This window comes from Furipterus horrens, unplaced genomic scaffold (assembly GCF_987537825.1).
Source record: "Furipterus horrens unplaced genomic scaffold, mFurHor1.1.pri manual_scaffold_5, whole genome shotgun sequence".
Classification (NCBI taxonomy): Eukaryota; Metazoa; Chordata; class Mammalia; order Chiroptera; family Furipteridae; genus Furipterus; species Furipterus horrens.
In genome coordinates this window covers 118,679,470-118,703,270 of record NW_028327175.1, presented here as the reverse complement: position 1 = coordinate 118,703,270, position 23,801 = coordinate 118,679,470, and the positions used below count along the sequence as shown (strand labels likewise).

General features: G+C 51.2%; 2 protein-coding genes across 3 annotated transcripts; one reads left to right on the top strand and one right to left on the bottom strand.

Moving 5' to 3' along the window:
- Positions 1-3,745: 3,745 nt before the first annotated feature.
- LOC150009504 (tryptase beta-2-like) lies at positions 3,746-5,497 on the bottom strand. Its single transcript, XM_090277328.1, has 6 exons — positions 5,420-5,497; positions 5,181-5,241; positions 4,863-5,034; positions 4,490-4,755; positions 4,173-4,336; positions 3,746-4,098 (listed from the first exon to the last, which is right to left on the bottom strand). Exons 1-6 carry the CDS (start codon positions 5,465-5,467, stop codon positions 3,934-3,936), a joined length of 876 nt encoding a protein of 291 aa, XP_090133454.1. The 5' UTR covers positions 5,468-5,497; the 3' UTR covers positions 3,746-3,933.
- A 16,331-nt stretch (positions 5,498-21,828) lies between these two features.
- On the top strand, positions 21,829-23,546 carry LOC150009503 (tryptase beta-2-like). 2 transcript variants are annotated; one of them, XM_090277329.1, is made up of 6 exons: positions 21,829-21,872; positions 22,051-22,111; positions 22,258-22,429; positions 22,537-22,802; positions 22,956-23,119; positions 23,194-23,546. In XM_090277329.1, exons 2-6 carry the CDS (start codon positions 22,051-22,053, stop codon positions 23,356-23,358), a joined length of 828 nt encoding a protein of 275 aa, XP_090133455.1. In that variant the 5' UTR covers positions 21,829-21,872; the 3' UTR covers positions 23,359-23,546. The 2 variants fall into 2 exon arrangements, with proteins under 2 accessions (XP_090133455.1, XP_090133456.1); XM_090277330.1 differs by lacking the exon at positions 21,829-21,872 and having other exon boundaries at positions 22,332-22,429.
- The last annotated feature ends 255 nt before the right edge of the window (positions 23,547-23,801 follow it).

The window sequence follows — 23,801 nt, the reverse complement described above, 5'->3', positions numbered from 1 at the left end:
AGAAAGAACTTTGACTCTTTGCTGTGGGCCATTGTCACCGTGTTCCAGGTAAAGCGTGGGTGGGGACTATCCCTGATGTAACTATGACCAAAGGCAAGCCACAGCCCTGCTCAAGTATTTGTCTTGGCCTGTGCAAGGCTAGAGCAGTTGAGCTGCTGGCAACAGTAGGGGCAGCATTTCATCCCCTGGGAGGGCGGACATGTGCACTCGCTGCAGGAGAAAGGCAGAGGCCACCCAGCAGATCCCCATAATCATGTCCACTTATTTTTATAGGAAATACACACTTGGGGCCCCTTGTGCCCTCGAGGGTGACAGTGCGGTCCCAGGGCCCCCACAGCCATGCTTCACCATTGCTCACAGTCTGAGCTCCCATCCATTTGTCCCAACACCCGCATTGCTGTCTCTCCACCTCCCCTTCTAGGCCCCCTCCCCACCATTTCGTCCAGAACACCCATTGACTCTGGTCTCTGTGAAACACCGAATTACCAGGGAGTGGGAGCCAAGCAGTAAGGCCCAGCACCCAGCGCCCCATGCCTCCCATGGCCGTCCTGGGGTCTGGGAGGAGCTGTTCCCGCTGAGGCCCCTTGTTTCATTTTCTTTCTTTTATAAATTCAGGATAAACAATGCAATAATCTGGTGCAGAAAATTCAGCTTCTCAAGTGAAGGGAAGGAGGACAGAATAAATATTAACTTATTTAAGAAACAATTTGGATGTCAACCAGAATCGGTTCCTCCTCATAAGAGGGTGGTAAAGCTGGGTGATGACAGTCAACACACTGGGGCTGCAGGGTCCCCTCCTGAACACCTGCTCCACGGGTGTCCTGTGGTCCCCCCACTCGGGCAGGTCCACACATAAAAAGTTCTTCATGGCCGCCAGGTCCGTGTGGTATCCTTCGTATGCTGGGGCACCCTCATCTGACCGCATAGGAAGAAGAATTTGCCAGGGCTCCTGACAGGATCAGGTGCTGTATGGGCAGAGGTGGGGAGCGCCTCACAGGGAGAGCTTTCCAGCTGGGCAGTGAGCCTTGGGCTACAGAGGGACCCCACTCTTGCAGTCTCCCTGCCCTGAAATCTTCAACCCCCAGGCTCTGACCCTTGCCCTTGCCCCATGTCCTGCTGGCCTCTCAGGGACTAAGGCTCCTCTGCAGCCCTGTGGACCCTCGTCCTTGAAACCTGATCGTGGTGGTGGTGCTCAGGAGGGTCCCTGCTCAAGGCCCAGACTGAGTTCCGAAGAGACATCTTCAGCCGGTCTCACCAACACCCGCCCCCACAGGGTCCCTGTCTCCACATCCGTCCCCCGGTCCTGTGGTCTCCACCACAGATCAAACGGACACAACTCCAGGCAGCCCTGCCTAACTGTCCTCTGTCAGGCCAGGGCCCGATGACCGAGCTGATTAGAGGCCTCTGGGGGGGGCCACGACTTTCCTGCCCACTACCCTCAACTCCCTGCTCAGCTCCAAGCCACAAGCCTGGGTTGTAGGTCCCTCTGTGCCACCCATTCCCTCTTAGATGTGGGGAAACTGAGGTACACACAGTGTGAGAAAGAGGGCACGGCTTCTTGGGGAGCAGACTCCTCTCCTTCTCCCCAGCACCTGGCCTGAAACCGTGGCTCAGAAGTGCACGTGCTGCATTTTTCCTCATGAGGAACCGGGATGATGGTGGTCACAGCTCTGTGGGGACTGCACTGACCCATCGTAGGAACATACTTGGGAGGGTGCGCCTTGCGGAAGGAGGAATTGCCTTTTCAGTCCAGCTGGGAGGAGTGGGCTGAAGTGCATGTCGGCCCACCCAGCGCTCCGAGGCCTGATGTCTCCCAGTGTGTGGATTGGAGGGGGGCAGGTCTAGAGTAACCCAGGTCCTCTGCCTCCTGGGTCCCCAGTGCCTTCCCTCATCCCCACAGGAGGGGACTTCAGGGCCTACAACTGTCTTAGGTCAATTTGCCTCCAGCATGGAGATCCACTCCTCCCACCTGCACCCCATGACATGGTCTCCTGCAGGGCTCTCAGTGACCTCAGGGTTCCAGGCCTGCTCTCGAGCAAGAAATTCTGGAAACCATCCTTGTGGTCCCCTGGGTGACTCTGCGACTGGACTGGTTTCCGTGCCCATTTTACAGGCCAACACACGGAGGGGTGTCGCACCCCACAGCGCCTCCCTCTCCTGGCTTTGGAGGGATGGGTCACCTGCAGCCCAGTGAACGCGGGCCACGTGGGCCTGCACAGGGGCCCACTCAGGCAGACCTCGCAGGCACAGAGGGAGGGCTGTCCCCCGCAAAACCCCACAGGCCAGGCGGAAGGCCAGCTTGACGCCGATGAGCAACACTCACTCTTATCTGTCACTTGCCGCTGGCTGAGTTCCTCAGATCCCAGGGCAGGATAAGGGGGAGCCAGGGCACCCAGCCTCCTCCCTGCTTCCCTGCTCTGGGGGGGGTCTCAGCCCCAGCACTGCCCATCTATCCTTCCTTCCACCACCACCGGAGGAGGCCGGTGGCTTCTTGTCCCTCAGTGTCCTCCAGCACAGCCTGCACTTACAGAAGTGTAAACATGCTTGTGTAAGGTTAGCAGTGCAAGGAGGTCACCCCACAAGCGTCAGCAGCAACCGCAAGAGCGTGGGAAGGGCGTGAGGGAGGAAGAATGGAAGTGTCCCGATCATTTATGTCTTTCACGACCTCGGGAGGGCATGCATTCTGGCTACAATAAAACAATCAGAGAGGAGGGAAAAGGAGGAGGGTTAGCATCTTCCCCATCACAGTTCCCACAGCAGTGAGGGCGCAGGGTGAGGGCGGGCAGAGGCCCATCCCACTCGGGTCTGCAAGGCCTGCACTGCAGGGAGAGGGTCTGCTGGCTTACGGGACCCCGTCCAGGAGGCACCCAGAAACGCACAGCAGCCTGACGCAGAAGACCAACAGGCTTACTGACATGAGCGGTGACAGGGAGGCTCGCCCAGTGACCAGAACATCCAAGAGGGTGGAAGCGTTGGACGTGGGCCTGAGGGCGTCGTCCCCAGTATCGCCGGTGGACAGATGTCCCCTTTCCTGTCAAGGGGAAGGGCTTCAATTGCGAAAGGGGCTCCCCACACCAAAAACCATAAAAACGCTAACGAAAACCTTAGTGAGATGCCACCCCACCGACCAGTACGGCAGGTTGGAGAGGGTGACGAAGCGCGGCCCCCACTGCTGGGGTGCGGTGTGGAACACATCTATCTGGCTGTGGGAAATGGAGGGTGCGCGGGCCCCAACCTCAGCCCCCTCGCTGGCACACGCTACAGACACTCCAGGTGTGCGCAGCCATGGGCAGACGTCACAACATGGTGCTCGGTGAGACGGGAGGCTCAGAAGCGTTACGACCGACCCCTAACAGAGATGAGAAAACTGGGCAGATGCACGACTTCCTCATGGCCGCGCACCCTGTGGCCTGAGAGGCCGGGGGCGGTGCTGTGGAGGGAGCGGGGAGGGCACTGCGTGGCTGGAGGGACGTGGGGCGACCCCATTGCTGGGCACCTGGGTGCCCCTGGAATTATCTTTTAAATGTTTTGTGTTTATTTCTGTGTCCTGAATACGCGTGGCTGCTCACCAAAGGAACCCCAGCCCTGGGCGCCTGGGTCTGGGACGGGACTGTCTCCATGGCAGTGCCCAGTGCTGGGGTCAGGGGGACCCACAGTGACAGACAATGGCTGTGTGGGCTGCTTGGGGTCCCCTCCCCTCCCGCTGCGTGACGCCCCCAACTAGTAACACAACCACAACCATGTGTGCTGTCCATGCACTTTAATGAGGAGGGGTGCCCACCACCGGCCCACTGAGCTGAGGGTGGGGACGGCGGGCAGTTCTGGGCAAGAAACAGGAAGGTGGTGAAGGCGACACCTGGCAGGAAGCAGTGGTCTGGGGACAGGAGGGGGCTGGGTCCCCCACAGCCCCAGGTGGCAGCCCCTGGGACGGGCTCAGAGCTTCTTGGGGACGTACTTGTGGATCCAGCCCAGGTAGTGGGTGACACGCGTGTAGATGCCGGGCCTGTTGGGCCGGGCACAGCCGTCGCCCCAGCTGACCACACCGGCCTGCAGCCAGGTGCTGTTGACCTTGCAGGCCAGGGGCCCTCCAGAGTCGCCCTGGGGAGGAGAGGGGTCAGCAGTTGCTGGAGAGGCTGGGGCAGGCGGGGGCTTCGGGGAGGAGAAGGGCCCACCTGGCAGGAGTCCTTTTTCTGGTTCCCGGCACATATCATGTCGTCGTGGACTATCTGGATGTTGTCCCCCGTGTACAGGCCAGTGTGGTATTCCGCGTCACAAAGGCTATTTTCTACGATGGGGACCTTTACCTGCTGCAGGGGGTACGGCGGTGGTAGGGGTACTGGGGGTGAGAGGAGAGCAGTCAGCATCGGGGCGAGGCGATCAAGCCCTGAGCTGTTGTTGGGACTTTGCCACCAAAGGCAACCCCAGAGCTGGGTCTTGGGTGTGACCGGTCCCCACTCCCCCAAGCCTTCCAACTGTCCCTAACGCTCACCTCCATTGTTCAAATCACCCCAGCCTGTTACCCAGCACGAGGTCCCAGGCGGGAAGGTCTCTGAGGCAGGGGGCAGAGTGACCAGCTGGACGTGGCTGGAGATGCTCACGGGGTCCTGGAGCTCTAGCAGGGCGATGTCTGCCCCGTTCTGAGCTGTGTAGTAGTTGGGGTGTAAAAGGATCCGGCTGATGGGCAGCAGCCTGTCCCGATAATAGAGGTGCTGCTCCCGCAGCTGCACCCTCAGGGCTGCGGGATCTGCGATGTCCCTGGAGAGAGGGGGCACGTACTCAGGGCTGAGCAGCCTCTGGACTCCTGGGAGGGAGGGTGGAGCCCCACGCCCACTTCCCACCCACCTGGCCCCATGGACACTCACGGTCCAACGCAGTGTGCGGCGGTCAGCACCCACTGGGGGTGGATGAGGGAGCCCCCGCAGATGTGCTTCCAGTACTGACGTTTGACTCTCAGGCTCACCTGCCAGAGCCATAGGTTTCTAGGGGCCTCCTGCCCCCCAACGATGCCCACTCTCTCTAGGGCCTGGCTTGGGGCTGGGGCAGAAAACACCCTCAGGACAGGGCACAGCTTGGCCCCCGGCCCACACAACGCTGGGCTTCTGTGAAGCCACCCACGCACAGTGGGGCCTGTGGGTGTGGGGTGAGGGGCAGGGACAGGCCTGCGCTGGGTCAGGACTCACCAGGGGCCGCACGGACCAGGCTCAGCAAGAGGGGCAGTGCCAGCACCAGCAGATTCAGCATCTGCAAGGAGCAAGGAGGGGCTGGGGTCTGCAGGGCATGCGGCGCAGGATGAGTCGAGGGCCCTGGGATCAGGGGTCAGCCAGTTCAGGACTGGCGTGAGGTCCTGCTGCTCCGCATCTGAGGCTCAGCTACCCAGTGCGCTGACACCCAGATGTTGGGGTCTGTAGGGCGCCCTTACCTTGGCTGCTCCCCGCTGCTGTTGCCCAGGCCACTGTCCCCTCCCCATTTATCCTTCCAGGCCAGGAGGGGGTCAGAGGGGGGTGCTCAATCCTCCAATCCAGAGTGGAGGAAGTGGGCGATTCAGACCCAGGGTCTTGTTGCCACCGCCCGGGATTTTTTGGGTGGTCCAACGATGTCCATATCTCGGTGGTATCTGAGCCGTTACGCTGATCACAGTGGTACCTTGTTATCTCGGGATCTGACTGGCATCAGCACAGGGCCTGGAGATGGACGTGACAGTGAGAAAACAAGCGGCTAGTGACAGCCTTGCATCACTCACTGCCATCCAGGTGGCTCCTCCTGTGGCCTAGGGGAGCCTCAGACAGCTCCCTCCCCTGCCCAGACCCCAGCCTGGCTCTAGGGCCCACCTGTCCCTGGCTGGCTCCAGCAGCATGTCCCTGGTGGCCAAGTGCGGTCCTGTTCCTTTCCGGATTTTGGGTCAGCCGTTTTCCCTGTGACCTCAGTTCTCTGATGAGGTCAAGAAAATGAATTGATTTTCCAGCGTGTGCAGGTGTGTGAGTGATGCTTTTTTACAGTATGACGAGTTTGGGCCCAGCCTCTGGTTTTTCCACAGAAGCATCTAGTGTTTCAGCACATTTATTGAAAGAACACCCTTTACCCACTGAGGGGTGAGGGGACAGAGACATTGGGGAGGGCAGGTTGGCACAGAGACTGCATTCCCGGGGTCTGCGCCGTCGGCGGGGCTCTGTGGGGCCCGGAACTGTGTTTCTGTACTTCTCAGAACTCAGTGGGCTTGGCGTAGGTCTACTGCTGGACTCCCCCTCAGCTCCGTTGATCTCTTTCTCCCCACAACTCTAGCACGCTGCCTCGTTAATTTGCTGAGAATTTCTGTTGAATTGAAATGGCTGTTGAATTTTGTAAAATTTGTTTTCTGCATCTAAGCGTATGGCAATAGCTTTCCTTTTCTGGTCTCTTAATATGGTGAATCACATGGTCTGATTTTCACATGTTAAACCAACTTTGCGTTCCTGGGATGAACACACTGGACCACGATGCGTCGTGCTTTCCGTATTTTGAGGAATTCAGTTTGCTAAGATTGGGTTAAGGATTTTGGTGTCTGGTTGTGGGAGGGATATGGGCCTATAGTTTTTTCTTATAATGTCTGGTTTCCTTATCCAAACTTCTGGTCATATTGTATCATCTAGATCCCTTATATGTCTCTAAATTCAATTTGCTAATATTTTGTTGAGGATTCTTGTGTCTGTGTTGATGAGGGATATTGTAAGGTCTCTGATTGATTTTGGTATCAGGGTAATCCTGACCTTATAAAAAGGAGTTGGTGGGTGCTCCCTTCCCTTCTATTTTCTGGAATAGATTATATAGATTTGGAATTATTTCTTTCTTAAATGCTTGGTAAATTTCCAGGAAAATCATCCGGGTTTGAAATTGCCACAAACTCAGTGGTATAATGACACATTTACTTTCTTATGGTTCTTAGGTCAGAGGTATGATGTGGGTCTCATGGAGCTAAAATCCAGGTGTGGACAAGCCTACATTCCTCTGGGAGGCTCCAGTTTCCTGGCCTTTTCCAGCTTCTAGGAGCCCCCCCCAATTCCCAGCTCCTGGCCCATCTTCTACCTTCAGAGGCAATCCTGAACATCTCTCTGATTGATTTCCACCCTCACACCTCCTGACCACAGCTGGGAAAGATTCTGTGATTTTAAGGACTCATGTGAGGACATTGGGTCCACCCGGATAACCAGGACAATCTCTCATCTCAAGACCATCGCCTTAGTCACGTCTGCAAAAGCCCTTTGCCCCACGAGCTCCATAATCACCAGCGCAGGGGGTTAGGAGGACGATATCTTGGAAGGGCCGGCTGGCCTTCTGCCTCCCACAAGCATAATGGGCTGCAGGTGGGGAGGGGGATCCCAATGCTGGAGGCTACTATAGGTGGGACAGGTGGAGGCCCTAAACTCCCTTCCTGTGGGGACCTGGGCATGGCACTAGGTGCTCCAGGAGGCAGATGACCTGTGTTCCTGCAACTCACTCCCATCCCCCCAAACTGGGCAATACCAAGCCTCCAGGGCCTGGATTGGTGGTACCATTATCACCTTCATTCTTCATCAGGGCAAATGTGGAACACCCACTTTTGAGCTGAAGCTCTGGGCCAAGTGTTGGCGGGAAGAAGAAAAGTCTGTACCCTGAGGAGCCTCGTCCTGGCAGGTCATCAGGCAGACTCCTCCCCGTGTCTCAGTTTCCCCATATCTAAGAGGGGATCACTGACCTAGAGGGCCTCTCCCACTCAGCCTGTGATTTGGAGCTAGGCGGTCAGGGAAGTCCTGGCTCTCTCCCAGAGCCCCCAAACAACTCAGTCACCAGGTTCTGGCAGGACAGAAGATGGGTGGGAAGAGCTTTCCTGGGCCAGCAGCTGGCGCTGCAGTTGTTGATCTGTGGTGGAGACCACGGGACCCAGGGGCGGGTGAGGGGACAGGGGCATTGGGGCGAGCAGGTTGGCACAGACTCCAATCACGGGGTCTGAGCTGTCCGCCGAGCTCAGTTGGACCTGGAACTGTATTTTTGTATTTCTTGTTTTTAAATATCCTTTTACGTTTTAGGACAGGTTTAGATTTATACCCTGCACCCAATTCCCCTCTATTATTACCATCTCACAATAGTACGATTTATTTATTAATGACTCAATATGATACATTTCATTAATGAAAAACCCTGGTTTATTTGAATGTCCTTACTTTTTCCTTAATGTCCTTTTTCTGCCCCAGGATCCCGTCCAGGCCGCACGTGACATCTAATCGTCTCATCTCCTTAGGTCCTCAGGGCTGTGACAGTTTCTCAGACTCCAGGCTCATCTTGTATATTTCCTGCCTCAGTCCTAGAATCAGCTGTTTCTCCAAGGACCCTGGTTCCTTTCTTCAGAGATGCTGTTAGAAACCTTGGTCTGGGCACTGGTGAGCTGGTTGCTCGTGGGGTGTCCTTGCCTCTAGGCCAGTGGTTCTCAACCTGTGGGTCGCGACCCCTTTGGGGGTCGAATGACCCTTTCACAGGGTCCCCTAAGACCATCGGAAAACACATATATAATTACATATTGTATTTGTGATTAATCACCATGCTTTAGTTATCGTTGGGGGTCGCCACAACATGAGGAACTGTATTAAAGTGTTGTGGCATTAGGAAGGTTGAGAACAATTGCTCTAGGCCCTCAGCTGACAGGATGAGCAAACGCGTGTGCACTGACTGTGTACAGACACATATGCATAGAAATATCTTCATAGGTAGCCACCTGTAACTTCAGACTTGTGGCTCCATTCTAATCCATCACCACAGGGATCCCTCTCGCCTCCTCCCATGCTTGTCCAGAACGTCCCACGCCCATAGGGAGGACCCGGCTCCCAACAGCCTCCCTCCATTCAGTTCACTGTTCACTCCAGTGTGGCTGTCAGCAGTATTGGACAGTAAGCCCCGTGGCACTTAACTCTGTCACCCACAGCATCGTGCTGTGTGCTCTCCCTGAGCTTTTAGTCTTGCGCTCCCACTCATTCCCCAAGTGACATAGGTGGGCCCCTTTTTTCCGCACCCCATCCAGTGAGCTTGTTTCACACATTTGTCATACAGGGAGATGGTTTATCACCTTCTGCATTTTTGTTTATTTTTATTGCCCGGTGGTATTCCTTTGCAGGAATGTAGTGTTACAGAACCCCTGGGCTGCTCCAATTGAAAACACACCCACGGGCTCTTTAGTTAGGGGTCCGATTGCCCGCCGCCAGAATTACAACACTTAATACGTTAGCTGAGTGAAAAGAAAATTGTTTATTTAACAGTTACACATATCCTTGCCTCCCCCCCTACCAAACCTAGCCAGTTTTAGGAAGGTCAGAAACACCGTTTCCCTACTTCCCAAACTCAGTTCAGCTTTACCAGCGGCTGCCAATCATTCAATCTGATTGGGGAGGTCCTTTCTGTGCTGTGGTGCCCTTCAGCTCTCAATACAAAACCGCCGGGATTCTCAGCCTCCTTGCAAACTGTCTTCTTTCTGTAAACCGCGTGGATCTCCTCTCCTTCTCCAGAGCACCCCTGCGAACACCCGCCAGCGAGGGAGACAGCCCCAGAGCGCGCCGTCCCTAAAGTGTTCGCAGCTGCCTATATATCCCTGACTGCGTCCTCCGACGCAGTGGGTGTTGCCAACAGTTCTGACCATTCACAGAACCCCACGTAGGCTCTGTGTGCTTTCCATACCGTCCCCTGGTTCAAGACTCCTCCCATCCACGTGAGGCCTTGGAAGCAACCAAGCAATTCTGCATAATGAAAGACACCAGCCACCAGCCTCAGGCGTGTGGAGGCATTCTGAAAGCTGCTTCCTTCTCCCCATCCCCCAGCCGCAAACTCCGGGGATTTTTGGACTCCCCTGTTTCTGTAACAATAGTGGTTTGGATCTAATGAACTCCTTCAGTTTTATTTTGTCCTGGAAGCACTTTCTCTGCTCTTCTATTCTGAATGACAGTTTTGCTGGATAGAGTATGCGTGGCTGTAGGTTTTTGATTTTCATTACTTTGAATATTTCTCGCCAGTCCCTTCTTGCCTGCAGGGTCTCCCTTGAGAAGCCAGCTGATAGTCTAATTGGGACCCCTTTGTACACGATTCTTTTCTTCTCTCTTGCTGCTTTTAAGATTCTCTCTTTATCTTTAATTTTTGACAATTTGATTATAATGTGTCTTGGAGTGGTTCTCCCTGGGTCCAGTTTTTCTGAAACTCTCTGTGCTTCCTGGACCTGTAAGTCTATTTCCTTCCCCAAGTTCAGGAAGTTCTGCTTCATTATTTTTTCACACAATTTTTCAATTTTTAGTTCTTCTTCTTCGCCCTCTGGCAATCCTATAATCCGAATGTTCGTTCACTTATAGCTGTCCCAGAGGTTTCTGATCCTCTCCTCACTTTCCTTACTTTTTGTTTCCTCTTTCTGCACTGGTTGACTGTTTGTTCCTTCCCTATGTTCCGGTTTGTTGATTTGATCTCTGGATTTTATTTCCTCACCACTTGTCTCGTATGTGTTTTTGTTCCTTTCAGTGTGAGTGGATTTCTTTCCTTCCCTGTCCTGTTCCAAATCTTTTGTTAATTCTGTAAGCCACCTTATAACAATAGCTCTGAACTGATCCCCTGAAAGGTTTCTTATTTGATCGTCTGTCAGGTTCTTCATCTGCTGCCTGGTGAGCTGCGTCACCGGGATTTCAATCGTTGTCTGCTTCATTTTGACGGATTTGTGTTTTGCTTTGCTTCCTGGGCAGGCTGTGGGGGGCGGAGCCCTGTGTACTCGTCACTACCCGATAACTGGCGGCAATCCTGACCTTTTTCGCCGCGCTGTGGCACTTTGTGTGGGGGCGGGGGTCCAAGATGGATTCCTGCCGTTATTCTCCGCTGGAAGACCGGGATCCGTCCTCCCGCCCTCTGGGCCTCACCTTCCGATGCAATGGGGTTGCGAGCTGCCGGGGCTCGACTGCAGCCAGGATTGCTCCCCCTGCCACTCTCCCTGCTGCTGCCGCAAACAGCACCGCCCGACCTTTCCATTCCGGTTCCGATTTCACCCCTCCTACCCGTCCAGGCGAGCACCGCTGGTTTATAACTTCATACGTTGGGCTTCCATGTAGTTTTATTTTCTGGAATTTCTGGCTACCTTTTGTTTTAAGGTAGTTGTGTTCCTTTCTAGTTGTAGAGGGAGACCGAGCGTGTCCGTCTCAGCCTCCACCTTGGCCGGAATCCCTTCCCACCTATCAATTTTTGATTCCCCTATGCCTTCCTCCAGGTCATGATGATTTTCTGCTATGGTTTTTCCTGGATGTTTTATAGTTTTAACGTCTACATTTAAATGTATGATCCATTTTGAATTAAATTGTGTATGTTACGGGGCAAGAGTCAAGGCTCATGTTTTTTCCCACATGGATTACACAATTGTTTCAGAAATATTTGTAAAGAAAGCCATACTTTTCCTCTCTTGAAAATAATTGATCCTTCATGTGTGGGTCTCTTTCTGGACTATTGTTTCTTTTTTTAAGTATATTTTATTGATTATACTATTACAGTTGTGCCAATTTTTCCCCTTCCTGCTCTCTGCCTGGTTACCTCCCTTCCCTCCAGCAGTCACCACCCCCCCCCCTCCTTAGTTCATGTCCATGGTGGTGCATATAAGTTCTTTGGCTTCTCCATTTACTTTGCTATTCTTAACATCACCATGTCTATTTTGTACCTAGTAGTTATGCTTCTTGATCCCTGCACCTTTTTCCCCATTCTCCTCCTTCCCCCTCCCCATTCATAACCTTCCATATGATCTCCATATCTATGGTTTTGTTCCTGTTCTAGTTGTTTGCTTAGAGTTAAAAAAAAAATCATTTGTTGATGGCTGTGAGTTTGTTGTCATTTTACTATTCATAGTTTTGATCTTCTCTTTCTTAAATGTGTCCCTTTAACATTTTATATAATAAGGGCTTGGTGATGATGAACTCCTTCAGCTTTACCTTGTCTGGGATGCACCTTCTCTGCCCTTCCATTCTAAATGATAGCTTTGCTGGATAGAGTAATCTTGGTTGTAAGTCCTTACTTCTCATCACTTTCACTACTTCTTGCCAGCCCCTTCTTGCCTGCAAAGTTTCTTTTGCGAAATCAGCTGAAGTTGTGCGAACTCCTTTGTAGGTAACTCTCTTCTTTTTTCTTGCTGCTGTTAAGATTCTCTCTTTATCTTTAGCCTTTGGCACTTTAATTATGATATGTTTTGGTGTGGTCCTCCTTGGGTCTAGCTTGTTTGGGACTCTCTGTGCTTCCTGGACTTGTATGTCTATTTCCTTTGCCAAATTAGGGAAGTTTTCCTTCATTACTTTTTCACATAAGTTTTCCATTTCTTGCTCTTCCTCTTCTCCTTCTGGCACCCTTATGATTCGTATGTTGGTACATTTAAAGTTGCTCCAGAGCTTCCTAAACTTCTCCTCCTCTTTATATTTTTCAATTCCTGTTTCTTCATTCTGTACTGGTTGATGCTTTATTTCTTCCTTATGTTCCAAGACATTGATTTGAACCCCAGCTTCCTTTCCTTCATCATTGTTTCATGTGGATTTTCCTTCATTTCACTTAGCGTAGCCTTCACTTCTTCCCTTATGCACTTGCCATATTCAATCATTTCTGTGAGTATTGTTATCTCCAGTGTTTTGAACTCTGCATCTGTTAGGTTGGCCATCTCCTCGTTGCTTAGTTCTTCCCTGGAGACTTGATCTGCTCCCGTTATTGGACCACACTTCTCTGTCCCCTCATCTTGACAGGCTCCTGTGTTTGTTTGCTTCTGTGTCTTAGGTGGAACTATGGCACCTGTTATGTTCTAAGGGGTGGAGCCTTAGGTATTCATCAGTGCCGGGTGACCCATTTCACCACCGTGTGGAGCTGTATGTGGGGAGGGGTCAGAGAGGAAACAATGCCGCTTGCTTGCACTCGCCCCTTTTCCAGTCACTTCACCTGCTTCCCATATGCGACTGATGCCCCTCTATGTTGCCCTGGTGGTGGTTCCCAGAATGAGTGGCTTTGCATACATTCTAGGACCATGGGGGCCCTCTAAAGAGACTCTCTTGAGAGACCAGCAGTTTATTCTGCCACTGCAATTCCCACTGGTTATCACAGCCAGAAGCAATGAGGCTTTATTTTCTCCGTGCTGGAACTGTGAGCTATGTGGTCTGGCCTGGGACTGGGATTGCTGCCCAGGTGTCCCTCCTAGCTTTTATAATGTATGACCGCTCTTTCCGCCAGCAGGCCATAGCCACTGTCTTGACACCGCCACCACCGCCACACATTGTCCTTTCTGTTCTGGCTCCCCATCTGGTTGAGTATCGCTTCTTTTATCTTTGTTTGTTGGACTTCCATGCAGTTCGATTATTTTCTGGTAGTTCTGGGTTTTTGTTTTGTTTTGAGGTAGATGTAATCCTTCTTATGGTTGAGGAAGGAGGTGAAGTGTGTCTATCTACACCTGCATTTTGGCCGGATCAACTATTGTTTCATTAATCTATGCATTGTCCTATGCTATTACTGCACTCTCTTGATTACTGCAGCTTTATATTAAGTCATCAAGGTCTCGGCATGTGGTCCACAAGTGTGGAAGCCAGGGTCATCATGTGCAGGTTTGTTTGTTGGAGACTTCCACAGTGCAGGGCTAGTGATCCCACTTCTCTTGCAGCTTCTCACCGCAGAGCCTCTGGAGCCCCCTTACAGTCTGCAGGAGGTGGAAGTCACCATTGTGGACACAGTGACCTGCAGCTGGGACTATCCTGGCCCAGGTTACCCCAGAGGGGCAAGGCAGAGGATTGGGGCTCCCCAGTTTCCTGGCTCCTCAACCCACTCTGCCTGCAGGACAACTCCAGAGGGCATCGGGTTTACCAGGTGGGCAGTATTTTGATGCAGCCTTGTCCCTGCCTCTGTACAGAGCCTGGATATCTCTCCCTCCCTCTGGACCTCTGACCCTTGGCCCCATAATCCCCTCATTCCTCCTGGAAGAGCAACAAGGGCATGAGGGCATGGGCTACATGCCAGGTTTGGAGGAAAAATAAGTACAGCAGCCCTAGCTCTGGCTCAGTACAGTATCTCTTTCCGGTGGGGAAACTGAGGCTGGGGTGGTGCAATCACCTGCCAAGGTCACATGTAGGAATCTGCTGACTCAGCATTCCCCATCACACTGTCCATTCTCCATGACCACTCCCACAAGGGTGGATCCACTTCTTTTTTACCCTTTTAATTGTATTTGATTGATTATGCTATTACAGTAGTCCTAGTTTTTCTCCCTTTGTCCCCCTCTACCCAGCCCCACCCCCCACTCCCACAGGCCACCCCCATACCATTGTTCATGTCCATGGGTCATGTGTATAAGTTCTTTGGCTACTCCATTTCCTGTACTGTACTTTAAATTCTTGTGGCTTTTCTGTAACTTCCTATTTGTACTTCTTAATCCCCTCACCTCTTCACCTGTTCCCCTACCACCCATCTGGCAACCATCAAAACGCTCTCCGTATCCATGATTCTGTCTTTGTTCTCGTTTGCTTAGTTTGTTTTTTAGATCAATTGTTGATAGATATGTATTTATTGCCATTTTATTGCTCATAGTTTTGATCTTCTTTTTTTAATTATATGAAATGTTAAAAGTCTCTTTAACACATCATCTAATAATGATTTGATGATGATGAACTCCTTTAGTTTTTTCTTGTTTTGGGAAGCTCTTTATCTGACTCTTGATTCTAAATGATCTCTTTGCTGGGTAGAGCAATTTTGGCTGTAGGCCCCCATTTTTCATGACTTTGAATATTTCTTGCCATCCCTTCAAGCCTGCAAAGTTTCTTTTGAGAAATCAGTTGACAGTCTCATGGGAACTTCCCTGTAGGTAACTATTTTCTTCCTCTTGATGTTTTTAAAATCCTCTTTTTATCTGTAACCTTTGGCATTTTAATTATGATGTGTCTTGGTGTGGGCCTCTTTGCATCCATCTTGTTTGGAACTGTCTGTACTTCCTGGACTTGAATGTCTATTTCCTTCACCAAATTAGAGAAGTTTTCTTTTATTATTTTTTCAAATAGATTTCCAATTCCTTGCTCTTTCTCTTCTCCTTCTCACACCCCTGTGATGCAAATGCTGGACCTCTTGAAGCTGCCCCAGAGGCTACTTACACTATCTTTGCTTTTTTAAAATTCTTTTTCCTTCCTGTTTTTTCCCCCTTGTATGCCAAATCATTGATTTGATTCTTGGCTGCATCCACTCTACTGTTGTTTCCCTGTAAATTGTTCTTTATTTCCTATAGCGTATCCTTCATTTGTGACTGGATCTTTTTTATGCTGCTGAGGTCCTCACTAAGTTCCTTGAGCATCCTTATAACCAGTGTTTTAAAATCTGCACCTGATGATTGCTTAGCTCCATTTTGTTTAGTTCTTTTTCTGGAGTTTTGATCTGTTCTTTCATATTTCTTTGTCTCCTCATTTTGGGAGGCCTTCTGTGTTTGTTTCTGTGTGTTAGGTAGAGTGCTATGACTCCCTGTCTTGTTAGTGTGGCCTAATGTAACAGGTGTCTTGTAGGGTCCAGTGGAACAGCCTCCCCTTTTACCCAAGCTGGATACTTGAGGAGCGTCCTTCATGTGGGCTGAATACACCCTCCTGTTGTAGTTGAAGCTTGATAGCTATTGGCAGGTCTATAGGAGGGACTTACCCAGGCCAGTCAGCTGCAAGGACTGAGTGTGATCACTGACCACCAACCTCTGACCTCTGTGGAGCATCAGCTGTGCAGGGGCGGGGTGGTGGTGCTCTGACGTGGTCTGTAGCTGTCCTCTGGGTGCGCTGGCCCTGGGCTTCCCCAGGTGGTGCAGGCCAAGGGCAGCCCCCACCTGTGTTCTGCTCGGGGCCACCCTGCCTGAGCCATAAAGCAATCTGAGATGGCTGCTACTTGTGCTGGGCTTGGAGATTCCCAGGCGAAGCCAAGCTGTGAATCTAGACTGGCTGCTGCTAGTGCTGGGCCTGGGGCCACTTAGCAAGGAGTATAGGACTGGGGTTTTACTGAGGCAGCTGTTGCTTTTTAATAGTATTTAGGAAGTTGTGAAACATGAGACAAGACCAGCCGTTCATGTGGAAAAGTCACAGTTAACAGTTTCAGTGGGCCTGTAAGTTGGGTGGGATGGAGTCTGAGGGGATCTCAGGGCGGGGCCAACAGTGTTAGCCATGTCGATGGAAATCTCAGATATGACACCCACCTGCAAGCTCTGTGGTTCTGTGTGGGGAGGGCTCAGGACAGGAACAGTGGCCCCTGCCTCCCTTTCTGTCTGGAAGAAAACTGTCCCCCAACCCCCACCTCGATGTCAACACTTTAGTTCCTACCTGTATTCCACTGGTGCCTTTCAAGCTGCTACCCTGGTGCTGGAGCTCAGAGGGAGTGAGTCTGAGTAAGTCTGTGTGTGGGTTCTTTAAGGCAGAGGTCCCCAACATTTATGGTACCAGGGACCGGTTCATGGAAGATGGGGATGAGGTGGACCAGGAGGCAGAGCTCAGGTGAGCTTCCTATGGCTGGGTTCCTAACAGGCTGTGGACTGGTATCAGCCCATGACCCGGGAGTTGGGGATCCCTGCTTTAAGGGGAACTTCTTGGGACTCCAGAGGTTTCTTCTACCAACTCAATCCCCACTTGTTTTTGCAGCCAGAGTTATGGGGACTTACCTTCTTGGCACTGGTACCCTGGGCTGGGGGGCCTGCCGTGGGGCTGGGACTCCTCGCTCCCAAGATATCCCTCCTGAGTTTTTTCCAGTACACGTCGATGTGGGACCAGCACGTTTCACGTCTCTACCCCTCCTACCAGCCTGGGTGGATGTGATTTTTGTAGTTGTCAGACTTCCATTCAACTCGATTCCTGACAGTTCTGAGAGATGATTGTTCTATATTTCCGTTGTAATTTTGAGGAGGTTGAGGCAAGCTGTGTGTACTTAATGCCACCATCTTGACTGGAAGTCCCGGATCTACTTCTCAGAGAGTCACAGCCTGAGTCCTGTAGTCCCAGTCAGACCTGCCACTCAATTCCCTGCCCTGCTATGACCAGTGGTCAGGTGAGGGATAGGGGGAGCAGCCAGTGCCCTCCCCTCCCACGAGTGCAAGTGCACAGCTCCTCCAGGTGGGTGCTAAGGGGAGAAGCTGGGAACTGCAGGACTACAGAGGGAGCTGGACTCTTGGCAGAAATAAACCTGCTTTATTCGTGGGTGAGGTGATTACAAACACAGAAAAGCTGAAGTATCCTACCAACAGAAGAATAAGTGAATTTAGCAAGACTGTGAGATACAAAATCAATGTGCAAAAATATTGTACTTCTAAATATCTACCAAATATCAGAAAATAAACACAATACTATTTGCCATGGAGTACAAAAATTCAAACACGAGGAATAAATGTAACGAAAGGTGTGCAAGGTCTCTACACCAAAAACTGCAAGACATTGATGAAAGAAATTTTAAAAGCCTTAAGTAGAGATATGTCTCTGTCTGGATTGTTAAGATATCATTTCTCCCCATACTGACTTATAGAAATCATGCAATCCAAACTGACATCCCAGCAGCCTTACTTTTTGCAGACATTGACATTCTGATTCTAAAGTTAATGTGAAAAGGTGAAGGACCTGGAAGAACCAAGACAATTTAGAGGAAGAAGAACAATTATGGAGCACTCATCATTTCCAATTTTAACAATAAAGACACTGCAGTATTGGGGCAAGACGTACACACAGATGAAAGGAATGAGACAGAGCCTAGATATACATCCAGAAATGATCACTTGAATCATGACAATAATGTCTTTGATATTGAACAGGTAACTGGCAGTCTTTCCAATAAATGGTGCTGGATGGGTAAGTGTATGGGGAAAAGTGAAACTTGGACCTTACTTACATTATACACACAAATTAATTTGAGATGGATTTATGTGAAGTGTGGGTGTTGATGCTATCAAGCTTCTAGAACAAGACAGGAGAATATTTTCATTACAGTGGAATACTTCTCAGCAATGAAGGGAGAGTGAATCGCAAAACGGTTAGGCCAAGCCAAAGAATTCAGGCGCTGCATGTGCGATTCCTTTCACGTGAAGGTCTAGAATCGCAAAACTAACCTCTGGTGATAAAAGTCAGAATGGGCATTGCCTTTGGGGTGGAGGGTGAAATCTTGACTAGAAGGAGACATGAGTAACATTTCAGGTAATGAAAACGTTATATATCTTGTTTAGGGGGTGGTGGTTACAGAGGTTTATAATCACCAAAACTCATCAAACTGGACTCTCAGGTTCTGTGAATTTTGTGTATGTTAGTTTGATCTCAATCAGAAATACACACACAGGGATGGGCAAATGTAGGTTTTCAGCTGCGAGTACATGAAACTAAGTTTATTCTTGTATTATTATTATTTATTAATTATTTGTATTATGTAAACCTACTTTTGCCCACCCTGTATGCATGTGCATATATATGTATGTGTATACATCTATCTCTATCTCTATATATAGACAGATATTTCCAGTTTCTGCTCTGACATGTAAAGAGCTTTGAAAGTGCTCACTCCTGTCTTCACAAGACAAATGCAGAGCAAACTGAAAGTCACAGGAGGAGCCGTCAGAGAATCAGGGTCACAGGGCAAACCAGACCTTAAACTCAAGAGCCAGGTGGATAGAGAACCACTGCTCACTGGGCACAGAAGCTGCAGCAGAGCCTGGTCAGAACACTTACAGGCTAATTGGCTAACTGCTGGAGACTGAGCATGGGGAGCTTGAGAGTTAAAAACTCTGGGGTCCCAGGCTTGGGGGTACCCATACTTTGATGACATTTTTCCTCCACGACCCACACCAGGCTCTTAGGGAGATCTGAGAAAAACTTCCTCATGCTTCGGGCAGGGAAAGGCGAAAAGACCCAACTTGAAATGCATCCAGATCCTTTCATTCTCTGGAACAAAAGCCTGCCCCCAAGGAAAACCACTTTGTCAGAACTAAGGGGAAGAACAAGTAAGCCACTGCGCCCTGCTAGCCTTCCTGTCAGCCAGGGACTGAAGCCACTGGAAAACTGAGCTTTACTCAGAGGGTTACAGAATACAATAGGCTCCCACCAAATCACAGCGTAATAACAGTGGGTTACACTGAGAGAGCAGGGCATGCCACTCTATTTAAGAAGGAGCTTCTAGGGAAACCAAAGACAACAGGGAGACAAAACCAGTCACCAGAGAAAACTGAAGTCTCACAAACAGTAAACAAAGCCCAACTCCAGCCAGGTTAACATAAATCCTAGATGTCTCAGTCCTATTACTCAATACATTATATCAGTTTCCACCAAAAAATCATGCTAAGAGGCAAGGAACACACAGTCTGAAGAGACAAAGCAAGCAACAGAATCAGATTCAGATATGGCAGACATCTGGGAACTATCAGAGAGAGAATTTATAATGACTATGATAATATGCTAAGGGCTCTAATGGAAACATGAACACCATGCAAGAACTGATGTGTAATATAGTCAGAGAGGTGGAAACTCTAAGGAGAAATCAAAAGGAAATGCTAGAGATAAAAAACCAGAAATAATGTCATAATGTAAATTACAACAAAAGAACTCCATTCAACATCTTACTGGAGTTCTGGATAGTGCAATAAGATTAAAAAAAAAAGAAAAAAGAAAAAAGAAATAAAAAGTGTACCAACTGGGAAGGAAGACATAAATTGTCTCTGTTTGAAGATGCCAAAGAACAGACAAAAACTAAACAAATTCCTGAAACTAATAAGGTACTACACAGCAAAGTTGCAGGATATAAAGTTAATATTAAAAGTTTAATTGTTATATATTGCTAAATGCCAACAAAGAACTGGAATTTGAAATTAAAAACAGTACTCTTCACATTAGCATCCCCCAACTGAAGTACTTAACAATAATCTAACAAAATACGTACAGTATCTCTTTCTATAACTCTGATGAAAGGGATCAAGGATCTAAACAAATGGAGAGATATTTTTGTGCATGGATAGGAAGACAATATTAAGATATCATACCTCCCCAACTTGATCATAGATTCAATACAACCTCAATGAAGACCCTAGTAACTTATTTTGTGGGTGTCAACTAGCTGATTCTAAAGTTTATGTGGAAAGGCAAAAGATACAGAAAAACCAACATGATATTGAAGAAAAAGAACAAGACGGGAGGACTGACACTGTCCAACTTCAAGCCTTACGATAGATCTATAATAATATTAATGAAAAAATTGAGCCCAGAAATAGAATCAACTGACCTTTGACAGAGAAGCAAAGGCAATTTGATGGAGAAAAGATACTCTTTTCAACCAACAGTCATAAACAACTAAATATCCATATTGGCCAAAATGAATCTTGGCAAAGACCTTTCCCCAAAATTAATTCAAATTGGACCATAAACTTAAATGTAAAGTGCAAAACTATAAAATTTCTAGAAGATAACAGGAGAAAATCTAGATCACCTTGGGTTTTGAGATGAGTTTTAGATAAAACACCAAATGAGTGATCCATGAAAGAAAAAACTGGTACGTAGTACTTCATAAAAGTTTAAAATTCTTCTCTGTGAGAGATAATGTTAAAGAATGAAAAGATGAGCCATAGAGTAGGAGAAATTCTTTGCAAAGCACATTTCTGATTAAAAAAACTGTTATTCAATATATAAAGAACTCTTAAACCTCAACAATAAGAAAGCAGGCAGCCCAAAGAAAAATGGGCTAGGAGGAGCATGAACTATTCCGTGCCCTGTGTGAGCTCCAGGAACCCTTCTGCCTGCTTCAATCAGATGGTTCTTGTCCCTGACCTCCTCCCCGGTGACGCCCTGGACGGCGATGGGAATGCAGGCTGCTCAGAACCGCCATGAGGAAGGGGGTTGGCAGGAGGCCCCAGTGCCCAGGAGGCCCAGGGTAGAGTGAGGAGATGGCATGGTGGACAGGCAAGGGTAGGAGGTCGGCGTCAGGGGTGCCGAGGCCTGACTGGGGAAGTGTCCAAGGGAAGCTGGCTTCTTATCTCACTGTCACTTCCAACTGCCTGGCCCTGGGCTGATGGCACTCAGATCCCAAGATAACTAGGTACCACTGTGATAGCAGAACTGCCCAGGCAACACCCAGACCTGGACGTTGTTGGACCTGGAATCTGGTCTTCCATTCGGGGTAGAGGCAACAGGGTGAGGACGCTTGGCGCTGTTTGCTCCCAAAGCTGAAAAGGGGGCCTGTGTCAGCTTCTCCCTGGAGTGAGGTGGGGAGGGCCAAGCCCTGTCCTCTGAATACAAAGATGTGTGGAGGAGTGACAATGGTAAGTGTCACTGTCCCGCAAGCAACTCCCTGCTTCTTTGAGGGTGGCCCACAGACATGGATTCCTCTTGGGGAAACAGGCTGGGGTGAGAGTGACTGGTTGCATAGAGCCGGGACAGCACAGCCATCGCTGGGTGCAGCCAGGAGTCTAACTAATGCTGGCAGCTGGAAGGAGAGCTGTCTCAGAGCCAGGGCGCAGCGGGCTGAAAGAGAAAGGAGCGCTCAAGTGTCCAGTTCCTACTCCATGGCAGGACCAGGAAGCCCTGACACACGGAAGGGCGGAGGGCACTGGCGGGATAGCAGAGCTCCTCTCCCTGCAACCCTAAGCAGGCTGGATTAGGCATCTCAGCCGAGGAAGCCAGGGCCTACCTCCCTGCTGGGATGGCTTGCCCTCAGCTTGGCTGCGTGCCCCACCCCTGAGACCTGTGAGTGCCCTGATGAGTGGTTGGGTAGTGCGGGCATATGTCACACGGAAGTTTTTGTCTGAATCGCCCACTTCCTCCACTCTGGATTGGAGGATTGAGCACCCCCCCCTCTGACCCCCTCCTGGCCTGGAAGGATAAATGGGGAGGGGACAGTGGCCTGGGCAACAGCAGCGGGGAGCAGCCAAGGTAAGGGCGCCCTACAGACCCCAACATCTGGGTGTCAGCGCACTGGGTAGCTGAGCCTCAGATGCGGAGCAGCAGGACCTCACGCCGGTCCTGAACTGGCTGACCCCTGATCCCAGGGCCCTCGACTCATCCTGCGCCGCATGCCCTGCAGACCCCAGCCCCTCCTTGCTCCTTGCAGATGCTGAATCTGCTGGTGCTGGCACTGCCCCTCTTGCTGAGCCTGGTCCGTGCGGCCCCTGGTGAGTCCTGACCCAGCGCAGGCCTGTCCCTGCCCCTCACCCCACACCCACAGGCCCCACTGTGCGTGGGTGGCTTCACAGAAGCCCAGGGTTGTGTGGGCCGGGGGCCAAGCTGTGCCCTGTCCTGAGGGTGTTTTCTGCCCCAGCCCCAAGCCAGGCCCTAGAGAGAGTGGGCATCGTTGGGGGGCAGGAGGCCCCTGGGAGCAAATGGCTCTGGCAGGTGAGCCTGAGAGTCAAAAGTCAGTACTGGATGCACATCTGCGGGGGCTCCCTCATCCACCCCCAGTGGGTGCTGACCGCCGCACACTGCGTTGGACCGTGAGTGTCCATGGGGCCAGGTGGGTGGGAAGTGGGCGTGGGGCTCCACCCTCCCTCCCAGGAGTCCAGAGGCTGCTCAGCCCTGAGTACGTGCCCCCTCTCTCCAGGGACATCGCAGATCCCGCAGCCCTGAGGGTGCAGCTGCGGGAGCAGCACCTCTATTATCGGGACAGGCTGCTGCCCATCAGCCGGATCCTTTTACACCCCAACTACTACACAGCTCAGAACGGGGCAGACATCGCCCTGCTAGAGCTCCAGGACCCCGTGAGCATCTCCAGCCACGTCCAGCTGGTCACTCTGCCCCCTGCCTCAGAGACCTTCCCGCCTGGGACCTCGTGCTGGGTAACAGGCTGGGGTGATTTGAACAATGGAGGTGAGCGTTAGGGACAGTTGGAAGGCTTGGGGGAGTGGGGACCGGTCACACCCAAGACCCAGCTCTGGGGTTGCCTTTGGTGGCAAAGTCCCAACAACAGCTCAGGGCTTGATCGCCTCGCCCCGATGCTGACTGCTCTCCTCTCACCCCCAGTACCCCTACCACCGCCGTACCCCCTGCAGCAGGTAAAGGTCCCCATCGTAGAAAATAGCCTTTGTGACGCGGAATACCACACTGGCCTGTACACGGGGGACAACATCCAGATAGTCCACGACGACATGATATGTGCCGGGAACCAGAAAAAGGACTCCTGCCAGGTGGGCCCTTCTCCTCCCCGAAGCCCCCGCCTGCCCCAGCCTCTCCAGCAACTGCTGACCCCTCTCCTCCCCAGGGCGACTCTGGAGGGCCCCTGGCCTGCAAGGTCAACAGCACCTGGCTGCAGGCCGGTGTGGTCAGCTGGGGCGACGGCTGTGCCCGGCCCAACAGGCCCGGCATCTACACGCGTGTCACCCACTACCTGGGCTGGATCCACAAGTACGTCCCCAAGAAGCTCTGAGCCCGTCCCAGGGGCTGCCACCTGGGGCTGTGGGGGACCCAGCCCCCTCCTGTCCCCAGACCACTGCTTCCTGCCAGGTGTCGCCTTCACCACCTTCCTGTTTCTTGCCCAGAACTGCCCGCCGTCCCCACCCTCAGCTCAGTGGGCCGGTGGTGGGCACCCCTCCTCATTAAAGTGCATGGACAGCACACATGGTTGTGGTTGTGTTACTAGTTGGGGGCGTCACGCAGCGGGAGGGGAGGGGACCCCAAGCAGCCCACACAGCCATTGTCTGTCACTGTGGGTCCCCCTGACCCCAGCACTGGGCACTGCCATGGAGACAGTCCCGTCCCAGACCCAGGCGCCCAGGGCTGGGGTTCCTTTGGTGAGCAGCCACGCGTATTCAGGACACAGAAATAAACACAAAACATTTAAAAGATAATTCCAGGGGCACCCAGGTGCCC

Coding starts and splice junctions, on each gene's coding strand:
- LOC150009504 (XM_090277328.1), bottom strand. CDS start 5,467: ATGGGGAGGGGACAGTGGCCTGGGCAACAGCAGCGGGGAGCAGCCAAG. Junction 5,035..5,180: donor CCTGGTCCGTGCGGCCCCTG/GTGAGTCCTGAC, acceptor TTTCTGCCCCAG/CCCCAAGCCAGGCCCTAGAG. Junction 4,337..4,489: donor GGGTGATTTGAACAATGGAG/GTGAGCGTTAGG, acceptor TCTCACCCCCAG/TACCCCTACCACCGCCGTAC.
- LOC150009503 (XM_090277329.1), top strand. CDS start 22,051: ATGCTGAATCTGCTGGTGCTGGCACTGCCCCTCTTGCTGAGCCTGGTC. Junction 22,112..22,257: donor CCTGGTCCGTGCGGCCCCTG/GTGAGTCCTGAC, acceptor TTTCTGCCCCAG/CCCCAAGCCAGGCCCTAGAG. Junction 23,120..23,193: donor AGAAAAAGGACTCCTGCCAG/GTGGGCCCTTCT, acceptor TCTCCTCCCCAG/GGCGACTCTGGAGGGCCCCT.